The 13792-nt window shown below is 47.1% G+C and overlaps 1 protein-coding gene across 4 annotated transcripts in view; it reads left to right on the forward strand.

Annotated features, from left to right (window-relative positions):
• The window catches only part of LOC115467288 (sorting nexin-14-like), a 181081-nt gene extending 170758 nt beyond the window's left edge, over positions 1–10323 (forward strand). For all 4 annotated transcript variants that reach the window (XM_030199125.1, XM_030199127.1, XM_030199126.1 and 1 more), the window contains 2 exons: positions 821–877; positions 10141–10323. In XM_030199125.1, the coding sequence (XP_030054985.1) occupies positions 821–877; positions 10141–10179 (96 nt within the window). In that variant the 3' untranslated portion in view covers positions 10180–10323. The remainder of the gene's footprint in view (positions 1–820; positions 878–10140) is intronic.
• Positions 10324–13792: the final 3469 nt, after the last annotated feature.

Genomic DNA, 13792 nt, shown 5'->3' on the forward strand with positions numbered 1-13792 from the left:
GCCTGAGCCCAAAGTGGGTGGGCACAAACTTTTCTCTGCTCCGCCCTCCCTCCACCACTGTACCCACCATTTCTCCCTCCTCTCCACTCCTATGCCTACCATTTCTCCCCCTCCCCACCTATCCCCTCTGTATGCAGCTTGTGTCCCTCCCCTCCACCTCATACACAGCCAAGACTTCTCCCTTCCTCACCCCTCCACCCCTTTGCTGCATCTCCCTCACCCACCAACCAAGCCTCATCTTTCCATCTTCCCTCCCCCCTGTGCAGCATCTTTCTTTCCATCAGCTGCTGTGTCCCCCGTCTTCCCTCCCCCATGCGACATCTTTCCCCCCTCATCCCCCCCCCCCCCCCCATGCAGCTGCAGCATCTCACCCTCCTTGCAGGCTCACCCAGCAGCAGTTTTCCTAACGGCGATTCTACTCGCAGGCTCCGCTCGCAGTCGCAGCGATTCCCACACGCTGCCTGCCGGCTGCCGCTCAACAATCTCCTTGCGCTACTAAGCGCTAACCCGGAAGTCTCTCCTGCAGAGGAGAGACTTCCGGGTTAGTGCTTAGTAGCGCAAGGAGATTGAGCGGCAGCCGGCAGGCAGCGTGTGGGAATCGCTGCGACTGCGAGCGGAGCCTGCGACTGGAATCGCCGTCAGGAACTTTGCTGCTGGGCGGGCCTGACCCGAAATTGGGTACGCCCCTGGGTGTAATAACTTGTCTTATTAAGGATTGTTCCAGTAAACAGAGAATGACATTGTGTTTTCATTGTGGATACATGTTCAGCATTTTTTTTTTAATTAATTCTTTTTTTTTTTTTTTGCTGTTTCCTTTTAGTTGAGTTATGTCCTGCTGGATATTGTCATAGGAGAACTTTTCCCAGAACTGAACAAGGTATGTGATAGCAAAACCAAGTTATTTGGGGAGTTTTGTTTAGTGGAGGAGTGGCCTAGTGGTTAGGGTGGTGGACTTTGGTCCTGGGGTACTGAGGAACTGAGTTCAATTCCCGGCACAGGCAGCTCCTTGTGACTCTGGGCAAGTCACTTAACCCTCCATTGCCTGCCGCATAGAGCCTGCCATGAGTGGGAAAACGCGGGGTACAAATGTAACAAATAAATAAATACCTTCCATAGGGGCTCTTTTACTAAGCCGCAGCCAAAAAGTGGCTTGCAGCAGAGCGACTGCATCTTTTGGGCGTACGCTGGACCAGCTTTTGCCACGTCCTAGAAAACTGGCCTTTTTTTAAAGGGCCCGGAAAATGGACTTGCGGCAAAATAAAAACTATCGCGCGTTCGGCCTGAGACCTTACTGCCACCCATTGACTTAGCAGTAAAGTCTCATGCAGGCGGTAGGCACGCAGCGCGCTTCCGCTGCCATTTACCGCCAGGTAAGCACCACATGGTAGAAAATAGAAAACATTTTCTACCGCGTGTTTTCGGAGTGCGCCAAATTCAGAACTAATGCCCAGGGCACATGGTTTCTGTGCAGTGATAATGATTTGGTGCATGCTGGACACGCGTAGGCCCTTGCACGCCTTTGTAATGACAACAATTGTGTTGGAATTTTCTTGAAATATGATCTATTTATGAGTTTTAAAGTGGCGTGGTTTTTTTGACCACTTAAGTCTTTTTTTTCTCTCCATCTTATTAATATTTTTGAGGTTTTTTGGAGATTTTGAACATACAAGATAAAATAGCCTTTGAATATATGAAACCGATGATATGCATGGTGACCCATATAAGAATCGAGACAAAAAAATGGTACAGATCCTTGGGCTTTTTTTTCACAAGATTTTCGCGACTTTCCGCTAAACTTTTATAGTTTTTTTTCTTTCTTTTGCTCCGTTGAGCTGTTTTCAAAAAAAAAAAAAAAAAGCCTTAAAGTTTTAGTTTTGGCCGTCTAAGTTTCCTTTCGTTGCCTTCGCGGCCCTTTTTCGGCTGCGCACCCGCGTTTCTCCTTTTTGTGCCCCTTTTTCTGGCACCATCGAGAACTTTGACTTCGCTGCCGCTATTTTTCCGTCCATGATATCGAGGATTCCCAGCGGCTTCAAGAAGTGCAGTTGGTGCAGCCGGGCAATCTCAGGTACCAATCCCCAGTCGTGGTGTATCCAGTGCCTTTGGCCCGACCATCGCCCAGACGCATGTAAGTTGTGTCTTAGCCTTAAAAAGCGGACACAGGCGTCGAGACAAGCTCAGCGGGACCGTCTGTTTGGAGCTTTGCCCAGAACTTCGGCATCGACAGCGGTACCGAGGTCGGCGACATCGGCACCGGAGATGGCAGCGACATCGGGAAAGCAGGTAATAGCTGTCCGAAGACCATCACACGCTGGGAGCAGTGAGCCATCGAGTGGGTCTGCACCTGTCTCGGAGGCTCCTGCTGTGCAGGCCTATCGGGACCGACCACTTTCGGACCTGACCCCGAGGATGCGTGTGGATTCCACGTCCTCCTCGTCGGTACCAAGGAGTACCGATGCCGTGCATCGAGCGAAGGCTAAGAAGCATTGGCATCGTTCTCCTTCTACACACGGTACCGGGAGCTCCGGGGCGTCGAGGGATTTGGCACCCGATAAGCGTCGACGCCGGGAGGACCGCTCACCCTCCATCCAGGAGGTGTCGATGCGTCTGTCTTCGGACAGTCCGGTACCGCCTCCCTGCTCTGCACAGGTTCTGCCTCTGACTCCTGCACCGGCCCCACAGCCTTTCCCAGCAGAGACTAGACGAGCGCATCCGAGCCATTCTCCCAGGTCTCCTGGAGGGGCTGCTGCGTCAGTCTGTTCCGGTACTGGGGTGCTTGCGCCCTCGGTACCGTTGATGGAAGTGGCGGCTGGCTCTTCGCCTGTGGTGAGGTCTCCGGCACCAGTGCCGCTTGCGGCTTCGGCTGTCACCCAGGTCGACTCCCCGTCGACATCAATGGAGGGCGCTTCATCTCCGCCGGCACGGGAGTCGACTTCTTGACATCGTCATCGGGGACGTGGTTCCTCGGAGTCGAGACGGGCCTGGTTTCGGACTGCAGTTAAGAACTCTTGTCCAATACCGAGGAGGATGCCTCGTGGGAGGAGGAGGAGGATTCCAGATATTTCTTTTCTGAGGAGTCTTATGGTCTTCCTTCTGATCCTACTCCTTCGCCTGAAAGAAAGCTTTCTCCCTGAGAGTCTTTCTTTCTATTCCTTTGTCCGGGAGATGTCTGTGGCAATTCCCTTCCCTGTGGTATCTGAGGATGAGCCCAGGGCCGAGATGTTCGAGGTCCTCGACTATCCTTCGCCACCTAAGGAGTCGTCCATTGTTCCTCTGCATAATGTCCTTAAGTAGACATTGCTGAAGAACTGGAAGAAACCACTATCTAATCCCCCATCCCCAAGAAGGTTGAGTCCCAGTATAGAATCCATGGGGAACCTGAGTTGATGAAGTCGCAGTTACCTCACCACTCTATGGTTGTGGATTCTACTCTCAAGAGAGCCAAAAGTTCTAGAGATTTTGCCTCAGCGCCCCCGGGACGAGAATCTAGAACTCTGGACTCTTTTGGGAGGAAGGCCTACCAGTCCTCTATGCTCATGTCCAAGATTCAGTCGTACCAGCTCTACACTTGCGGAACAATGTGAAGCAACTGGCGGACTTGGTCGATAAGCTTCCTGCAAAGCAGGCCAGGCCTTTTCAGGAGGTGGTCAGGCAGCTGAAGGCGTGTCGTAAATTCCTGTCCAGGGGTGCTTACGACTCTTTTGATGTTGCATCCAGGTTCACTGCTCAAGGTATAGTGATGCGCAGACTCTCATGGCTGCGTGCCTCTGACCTAATAGTGTCCAGCAGCGGCTTGCGGATGTTCCTTGTCGGTGGGATAACATTTTTGGCGAGAAAGTCGAGCAGGTGGTAGAGGAACTCCAGTGTGAAAACGCCCTTGACAAACTCTCCCACCGGGCACCTTCAGCATCTACCTCATCAGGTAGACGTTTTTTCCAGGGAAGGAGGACTGCCCCCTATGCATCCTGTAAGTGTAGTTACAATCCACCTTCCCGACAGCCTTCTCAGGCTCAGCCCCAGCGCGTTCATTCACATCAACAGCGTGTGCGCCTAGGCAGGCCCCTGCAGCTCCCCAGCAAAAGCAAGGGACGGGCTTTTGACTGGCTCCAGTTGAGCAGAGCCACCAAAAAAGTGTTTGTGCCAGACGATCTGCCGGTCGGAGGGAGGTTAAAATTTTTTCACCAAAGGTGGCCTCTCATAACCTCCGATCGGTGGGTTCTCCAAATACTCCGGCTAGGGTACTCCCTCAATTTGATCTCCAAACCTCCAAATTGCCCACCGGGAGCTCAGTCCTTCAGCTTCCAGCACAGGCAGGTACTTGCAGAGGAACTCTCCGCCCTTCTCAGCGCCAGTGCGGTCGAGCCCGTTCCACCAGGGCAAGAAGGGCTGGGATTCTATTCCAGGTACTTCCTTGTGCAAAAGAAAACGGGGGGATACATCCCATTTTAGACCTTAGGGCCCTAAACAAATATCTGGTTCGAGAAAAGTTCAGGATGCTTTCCCTGGGCACCCTTCCCATGATTCAGAAAAATGATGGCTATGCTCTCTGGACTTGAAGGATGCTTGTATGCACATCCCGATACTGCCAGCTCACAGGCAGTATCTTCGATTCCGTCTGGGAGCACAGCAATTTCAGTATTGTGTGCTGCCCTTTGGTCTTGCGTCTGCGCCCCGGGTATTTACAAAATGCCTGGCGGTAGTTGCAGTGTCGCTACGCAGACTGGGAGTGCATGTGTTCCTTTATCTCGACGATTGGCTGGTGAAGAACACTTCGGAGGCAGGAGCTCTACAGTCAGTCCATGCAGATGACTATTCAACTCCTGGAGCTACTGGGGTTTGTTATAAATTACCCAAAGTCCCATCTTCTTCCAGTTCAAAAACTAGAATTCATACGAGCTCTGCTGGATTCATAGACGGCTCACGCCTATCTCCCAGAGGCGAGGGCAGACAATCTTCTGTCTCTAGTTTCCTTGGCCAGAGCATCTCAGCAGATCACAGCTCGGCAGATGTTGAGATTTCTAGGCCATATGGCCTCCACAGTTCATGTGACTCCCATGCATGTCTTCACATGAGATCAGCTCAATGGACTCTAGCTTCCCAGTGATATCAGGCCGCAGGGGATCTAGAGGATGCAATCCAGCTGTCCACCGGTTTTCATAATTCCCTTCAATGGTGGACGATTTGATTCAATTTGACCTTGGGACATCCCTTCCAAATTCCTCAGCCACAGAAAGTGCTGACAACGGATGCATCCCTCCTGGGGTGGGGAGCGCATGTGGATGGGCTTCACACTCAAGGAGCTTGGTCCCTCCAGGAATCAGGTCTTCAGATCAATCTCCTGGAGTTGCGAGCAGTCTGGAATGCTCTAAAGGCTTTCAGAGATCGGCTGTCCAATCAAATTATTCAAATTCAGACAGACAATCAGGTTGCCATGAACTACATCAACAAGCAGGGGTGCACCGGATTTCACCCTCTGTGTCGGGAGGCCGTCCAGATGTGGCTTTGGTCTCGCGTTCATGGCATGCTTCTTCAAGCCACCTATCTGTCCGGTGTAAACAACAGTCTGACCGACAGATTGAGCAGGATAATGCAACCTCGCGAGTGGTCGCTGAACTCGAGGGTAGTGCGCCAGATTTTCCAAGCGTGGGGCACCCCTTTGGTTGATCTTTTTGCCACTCAGATCAATCACAAGGTCCCTCAGTTCTGTTCCAGACTTCAGGCTCACGACAGACTAGCGTCAGATGCTTTTCTCCTTCATTGGGGGGAGGGTCTTCTGTATGCGTATCCTCCCATACCTTTGGTGGGGAAGAGTTTGCTGAAACTCAAGCAAGACGGCAGAACCATGATTCTGATTGCTCCGTTTTGGCCTCATCAGATCTGGTTCCCACTTCTTCTGGAGTTGTCCTCCGAAGAACCATGGAGATTGGACTGTTTTCCAACCCTCATCACTCAGAACGAGGGGGCGCTTCTGCATCCCAACCTCCAGTCTCTGGCTCTCAAGGCCTGGATGTTGAGAGCTTAGAATTCGCTTCCTTGGGTTTTTCTGAGGGTGTCTCTCGAGTCTTGCTTGCTTCCAGGAAAGATTCTACTAAAAAGAATTACTCTTTCAAATGGAGGAGGTTTGCCGTCTGGTGTGACAGCAAGGCCCTAGATCCTCGATCTTGTCCTACACAGACCCTGCTTGAGTACCTTCTACACTTATCAGAGTCTGGTCTTAAAACCAACTCAGTAAGGGTTCATCTTAGTGCGATTAGTTCCTATCATCGCCCATGCTCCTTGTACTAAATTTCATCATAACAGAGTAGTCCTTCACACTCACCCTGTTCCTGCCGAAGGTGGTGCCGGAGTTCCATCTGAACCAAATTGTCTTGCCAACATTTTTCCCCGTCCTCATACCCGCCCTGGAAAAAACCTTGGACTGCAAGAGAGCATTGACCTTCTATGTGGCGTGGACAAGCCTCTTCAGACAGTCCGCCTGTCGAGAAATGCACCTTTTCCAGTTGGCTAGCAGGTTGCATTTCCTTCACTTATGCCCAGGCTGGGCTGACTCTTGAAGGTCATGTCACGGCTCATAGTGTTCGAGCCATGATAGCGTCAGTGGCCCACTTGAAGTCAGCCACTACAGATTAGATTTGCAAGGCTGCGATGTGGTAATCAGTCCACACATTCACATCTCATTACTGCCTTCAGCAGGACACCCGACGCAACAGTCGGTTTGGGCAGTCGGTGCTGCAGAATCTGTTTGGGGTTTAGAATCCAACTCCACCCCCCTTGGCCCATTTTTATTCTTTTCCAGGCTGCAGTCTCAGTTAGTTGTTACTTCGTAGGTCAATTCTTGTTATGTCCTCGCCGTTGCGAGGCCCAATTGACCCTCTTTGTTGTTTTGAGTGAGCCTGGGGGCTAGGGATACCCCATTTGTGAGAACAAGCAGCCTGCTCATCCTCGGAGAAAGCGAAGTTACTTACCTGTAGCAGGTATTCTTCGAGGACAGCAGGCTGATTGTCTTTGCTTTCTAAGTTGACCAGCCGGCATGCTCGCGCTACGGGCGGGAAGATGGCCTCGCATGCACTCGTGCGCTCGAGAGCTCTAGCAAGCTTTGTTGCTAGGAAGATTTCTGGACCTTGGACTGCCGTCGGATGTCACCCACTTGTGAGAACAATCAGCCTGCTGTCCTTGGAGAATACCTGCTACAGGTAAGTAACTTCGCTTTGTCACCCTTACTTCCATTGAACTCCTGTTTCTCTTTCCTATCTTTATGTTCCACCTCTGCTTTTCCCCCTACTCTGCTGTCTGTTAAGATATTTTAATGTGCACTGTTGACATTTAAGTAGAATAGTACGCTACACTGTATATTGTTTGAATATGTTTATCGCTGTAATTGCATATTGCCTTTGTCCAGCTTGTTCTTGTTGTACACTGCCTTGGGTGAATTTATCCAAAAAGGTGGTAAATAAATCCTAATAAAAAAAAAGAAATACCTTGTAGAAGCTGTCAGTTCCAGTTTACTTAGGGGGAAAAAAAACCCACAATGTCTTGTTCTCACCTCGCAGCATAACACAAAAAACTTCTCCACCATAAACACACCATACTGCTTTCTTCCTGTTTCACAAAACTTGAAAATTCTTGGAGTCACCTTAGATTGAAACCTCACTCTTGACACCCACGTGAAAAACACGACGAAAAAGATGTTCTACACCATGTGAAAACTGAAAAGAATAAAACCATTCTTCCCGAGATACATCTTCCGCACCCTGGTATAATCAATGGTAATAAATAATCTAGATTACTGCAATGCACTATATGCCGGATGCAAAGAACAGACAATAAAAAAACTCCAAACTGCCCAGAACATGGCCGCCAGACTCATATTTGGAAAAACTAAATATGAAAGTGCAAAACCCTTAAGAGAGAAACTTCACTGGCTCCCACTTAAGGAACGCATTGCGTTCAAGATCTGCACGATCGTACACAAAATCATTCACACAGATGCCCCAATCTACATGCTAAACCTCGTAGACCTACCTCCCAGAAACGCCACAAGATCATCCCGCAAATTTCTCAACCTGCACTACCCCAGCTGCAAAGGACTTAAATACAAGCAGATGCATGCCACTACCTTCTCCTACATGAGCACGCAGATATGGAATGCATTACCTACAGACCTGAAAGCAATCAGCGAAACAACAGTCTTTCGAAAATCCCTGAAGACATTCTTCTTCAACAAGGCCTACAATGAGAACCTATAGCCTCACTAAGTCACCCCACTAACCCAATCAATTAAGAATGCCTACCTGCTACAACTACCCTAATCACTCTCTTCCTTCTTCTCTTACCTCTCCTAATCATTACACATTAATAATTGTATCTGATATCCTGTAATGATAATGTTTCAAATCTATGTAAGCCACATTGAGCCTGCAAATAGGTGGGGGAATGTGGGATACAAATGCAATAAATAAATATAATTCATTGAACCATACAGTTTGGTCAGGGATGCTTAAACCTTCGCGCTCAAAAGTATATTTTGGTTTGCTATATTACATACTTACAGTGGCGTACCAAGGTGGGGGCGGTCAGCCCTGGGTGCACGCCGCTGGGGGGGGGGGGGGGGTGCCGTGGCGCACGCCTGTCAGCTGAGTTCGCTGACTTCACTAACTTCGCTGCAGCTCCCTCTGCCCCGGAACAGGTTACTTCCTGTTCTGGCCGGGGCAGAGGGAGCTGCAGCAAAGTCAGCGAAGTCAGCTGACAGGCAGCGTGCACCCAGGGGGGGGTGTCATTTCGCCGGGGGGGGGGGGCCGCGCTGCACCCGGGGGAGGGCACATCGGCGATCCGCCCCGGGTGTCATGCCGGCTAGGATCGCCACTGCATACTTAGAATATAATGAATCAGCCTTCTTTTTTTATCGCTGACCATTCTTCAAGGCTTGGCGACTGAGATCAGATTTTTGAGCCACTGTTTTTCAGCACAAATTGCACAACCATGTAGTTTTTTGGCTGAAACAACGAATTGCATACAAGCTAAGTAGTGATATTCCATTTAGAGCTCAATTTATAGGCAACGGTAGAACTAGGAAAAGGAGTAGCCGAGGGCAGTAGAGTGACTGTTCTCATCTGCTCCAGGCTCATGCCTGCTACTATTCGCTGCAGGCTACCTGGGACGAAGGGGCTGGAGCATAACACCCCCACCATTCTGGAGTGTGAAAAGAAGTGGTAGAACTGTGTTCCAGCCCTTCCCCCCAGAAATTAAGCTGTGATTTAATTCTGTATTATATTACCTTATCTGGTAATATGCAATATGGATGGACCATTCAGGTCTTTATCAATGCTACTATGTAACTAAGTTATCCAATTTTATGTTAAGATAGTTAATGATTTATAAACCTGTACTAGGCTTGAGATTCTTTAAATTATAATTTATGGTTTTATTTGTTGATTAAGATTGTTTTTAAACCTTTGTTATATAATGTTTACTTGGCCTTTGAAGTGTTTACAAATGATAATTATATCAATTTTAGTTTCCTGATCTCCTTTACTAGTTGTAATAAATATTCTACTGAATAAATATAATTAGCTGGGTATTTATACTTTTCTGATGTTATTTTAAGGTTGCACTGCTGTAGCAGACATTTACCTCTAATTCAGTTGTTAATGCTGCTATAGTTAGGATGTTTGGATCCTCAGGAGCTTAGCCGAGATTGGGTGGCAGAGCCGGTGGTGGGAGGCGGGGATAGTGCTGGGCAGACTTATACGGTCTGTGCCGGAGGCGGGGCTGGTGGTTGGGAGGCGGGGATAGTGCTGGGCAGACTTATACAGTCTGTGCCAGAGCCGGTGGTGGGAGGCGGGGCTGGTGGTTGGGAGGCGGGGATAGTGCTGGGCAGACTTATAAGGTCTATGCCAGAGCTGTTGGTGGGAGGCGGGGCTGGTGGTTTGGAGGCGGGGATAGTGCTGGGCAGATTTATACGGTCTGTGCCCTGAAAAGGACAGGTACAAATCAAGGTAAGGTATACACAAAAAGTAGCACATATGAGTTTAACTTGTTGGGCAGACTGGATGGACCGTGCAGGTCTTATTCTGCCGTCATCTACTATGTTACTATGTTTGTATATTTTAGAATATGATTATGGATTTTCTCATTTTTCAATAGGTGCAAAAGGAGACATCCACAGTACCGCCTTGGATTTAAAGGGATAAGTTTGGATTAAGTAAAATGTGCTCTATATCAACCTAATGAATGTGTTCCATGCTGCTTTTTATTGTACATTATTCTTGTAAATACCGTTTTCTGTAAATTGAAATTAAAGCATTTGCTGTTTCAGTACAGACAAAATAAACCAAATTTTAAAAAATATGTTTAATCCTTTTTCTCTTACTCCGATATATTAAATGCACCAGATTACGCAGTAAAGACACAGTCAGCAGCCCTTTGCAAAACACAGAGGACAGGGTTTGCACAAATGATATTTGGAATAATGCAGGCAAATAACAGCACATACGAATTTTCACAGATTTCTACCAGCACTAGAACTGGGTAATACACCAAAACAGTAGGCGCGACCTTCGTTGACTGTATAGTAATTCTCTAAACCTCATCAGTAGGCCTGCCTGGTAAAACCGATCCAACCAAATTTAGCCATGACTTTTATAACCACACATACCATTGCGGGCAGAGTAATTCTAGGTTGATTGTTGTGCAGCCTCAGCCTTTTCAAGTGGAGATGATAGAAACTAGTTCTGAAAACATGGCAAACAATATAGTAAACCTAATACCAGAACTCTTTGCTCTTTTACTACAAAAATAATGGTGACCTAAATGATGAAGTGGATGGGATACTTCCCCTATGAGGAAAGGCTAGAATTCTCTAGCTTGGAGAAGAAACGGTTGAGGGGGAGATATGATAAAGGTCTATAAAATAGTAGAGTGGAACAGGTAGACGTGAATCGCTTGTTTACTCTTCCAAAAATACAGGGGCTAGGGGGCATGCAATGAAGCTATTAAGTAGTAGCGTAGCAGGGTTAAAAAAAAAAGGTTTGGATAACTTCCTAAAAGAAAAGTCCTTAAGCTGTTATTAAGATGGACTTGGGAAAATCCACTGCTTATTCCTGGGATATAACAAAATGTTTAAACACACATGAATACAAGTGTATTGCTTCTTCAGCTTATTGAGAGTGGAGTAGTCTCATATGTAACACACGATAAAGATTATTTGATTTTTCACCCAATGACTGGGTGTATTATCTGTGTGTATTGTCTAATCATTGACTGAACCTCCACCACCCTTTGCTAATCTTATATATAAAGATATATTTCTGTTTGTCAATATGCTAACATCTAATTTTATGTAGCACTTAGCTTGAACAAGTTGGTGCTCTTAAAACCCCGACAGGTCCCCGTTTCGTGGTTACTTTCTCAAGGGGGAGTCACCAGTTCAAGTAACAGTCTCAAGTGCAACTGCAGCATTACTCTGTAATGCAGAGTAATGCTGCAGTTGCACTTGAGACTGTTACTTGAACTGGTGACTCCCCCTTGAGAAAGTAACCACGAAACGGGGACCTGTCGGGGTTTTAAGAGCACCAACTTGTTCAAGCTAAGTGCTACATAAAATTAGATGTTAGCATATTGACAAACAGAAATATATCTTTATATATAAGATTAGCAAAGGGTGGTGGAGGTTCAGTCAATGATTAGACAATACACACAGATAATACACCCAGTCATTGGGTGAAAAATCAAATAATCTTTATCGTGTGTTACATATGAGACTACTCCACTCTCAATAAGCTGAAGAAGCAATACACTTGTATTCATGTGTGTTTAAACATTTTGTTATATTTTGATGCTCGACAGAGCACAGGCACAATTGTTTATTCCTGGGATAAGCAGCTTAAAATCTGTTTTTCTCTTTTGGGATCTTGCCAAATACTTGTGGCTTGGATTGGCTACTGCTGGAAACAGGATAAAGAACTTGATAGACCTTCGGTCTTTCCCACTATGGTGATACTTACGATTCTTGGAATATCTTTTGTTTTTGTTGTGCTAGAGATACTTTTAACTTAATACTTACCTTAATAGACAAATGCCATGTTTTCAAATGGGTCAAAAAAACACGGGGTGGGGGGGGAGTTGACTTGCTCAAACTCAGATAAATAGCAGAAGGGAAGCTTGACCTTCCTGTTTCAAGATGTCACCTGAATCATGGTCCAGTGTTATGACCACTGGACCATCTGTCCTCTGAAACAATTTTTTTGATTGTGCACACAATTCCCGATTGATTTTTATTCTTAGGTGTCTCCTTTCAGACTCTTCCAGCAGGATGTGCTTGCTGTTCCTCTCTTCTTTAACACTTCTCTTTCCTTACCACTGTGTTGATATAACCCAACACTACATTTACCATACTTTTAGTATCTTACCTACTTTTTGGCATTTCACCAGGAACTTGTGATCTGGATTGACCACTGTTGGAAACAGGATGTTGGGCTTTGATGGACCATCAGTCTGACCCAGTATGACAATTCTTATTTCCTTTATCCACCCTTCCGCAAGATGTACTGAAGGATTTTTCCCACATGCAACTGGGGCCTGGTCTGTAGGTCACAATGCCCATGGATCCAGACCAGATTCTGACAGCTGGCAATGTCCCCCGCCCATCTAGACTGCTGGATGCAGACCTTTTTAACAGGGACCTGGGCTCTGCTGCTTCTCTGCACAGAGCGGAGGCAGTGTTTGCGCATTTTTACTATGAATATCCTGGAGTCTCAGACTGGATGATTTGCAAGGACTCAATTGAGAACCACTGCCTTAGAGCTGTTCCTTGTGGTATACCGTGAGGGGCAGGGCCAGTTTAATACCACATACAAATATTGCTAAGGGGCCATTTTACTAAGCCGCGTAGGAGTTACCCTCCCCCCCCCGGCTACCACGCGGCCCGAGTGGTAATTTCGATATTTACCTGCGTCCACTATGCGTGCCAGAAAATTATTTGTCTTTTCCGGCGCTGCGGAAACTGGGTGGTAATTGTCATTCGACATGTGTAGACCATTACCACCCGGTTAACGCGTGAGACCTTACCGTTAAATCATTGGGTGGTGGTAAGGTCTGAGGCCCAAAATGGACGCACCCCAATTTTTATTTTGCCGCACATCCATTTTTGACCAAAACAGCCTTTTTTTGCAGGTGCAGTGAAAAATGAACCTGTGCGTGTCTAATACACGCGTCTACACCGGCGCAGGCCATTTTTCAGCGCACCTTAGTAAAAGGACCCCTATGTTCGCTATGTAAGTGAAGTGTGTTTGATGAAGTTTTATTTTGGGATATGGGATCATGAGTGAGTTCTGTTTTTGAAGGGGTAAGGGGGTTGTTTGGGTAAAAGGATTTTGTTTTTGGATTTGAATTCAGCTCATGCCTTTTCTCAGTAGGTTTGAGGCAAGTTACATTATAAGTACATAAGTATTGCCATACTGGGAAAGACCAAAGGTCCATCGAGCCCAGCATCCTGTTTCCAACAGTGGCCAATCCAGGTCACAAATACTCGGCAAGATCCCAAAAATGTACAAAACATTTTATACTGCTTATACCAGAAATAGTGGATTTTCCCCAAGTCCGTTTAATAACGGTCTATGGACTTTTCCTTTAGGAAGCCGTCCAAACCTTTTTTAAACACTGCTAAGCTAACTGCCTTTACCACATTCTCTGGCAACGAATTCCAGAGTTTAATTACACGTTGAGTGAAGAAAAATTTTCTTCATTTACAATAGGTATTTGGGTAGATCTAGTAAGCTTATGGAGAATGAAGGCATGT

The sequence above is a fragment of the Microcaecilia unicolor genome, chromosome 3 (genome assembly GCF_901765095.1).
Source record: "Microcaecilia unicolor chromosome 3, aMicUni1.1, whole genome shotgun sequence".
In the NCBI taxonomy this organism is placed as follows: Eukaryota; Metazoa; Chordata; class Amphibia; order Gymnophiona; family Siphonopidae; genus Microcaecilia; species Microcaecilia unicolor.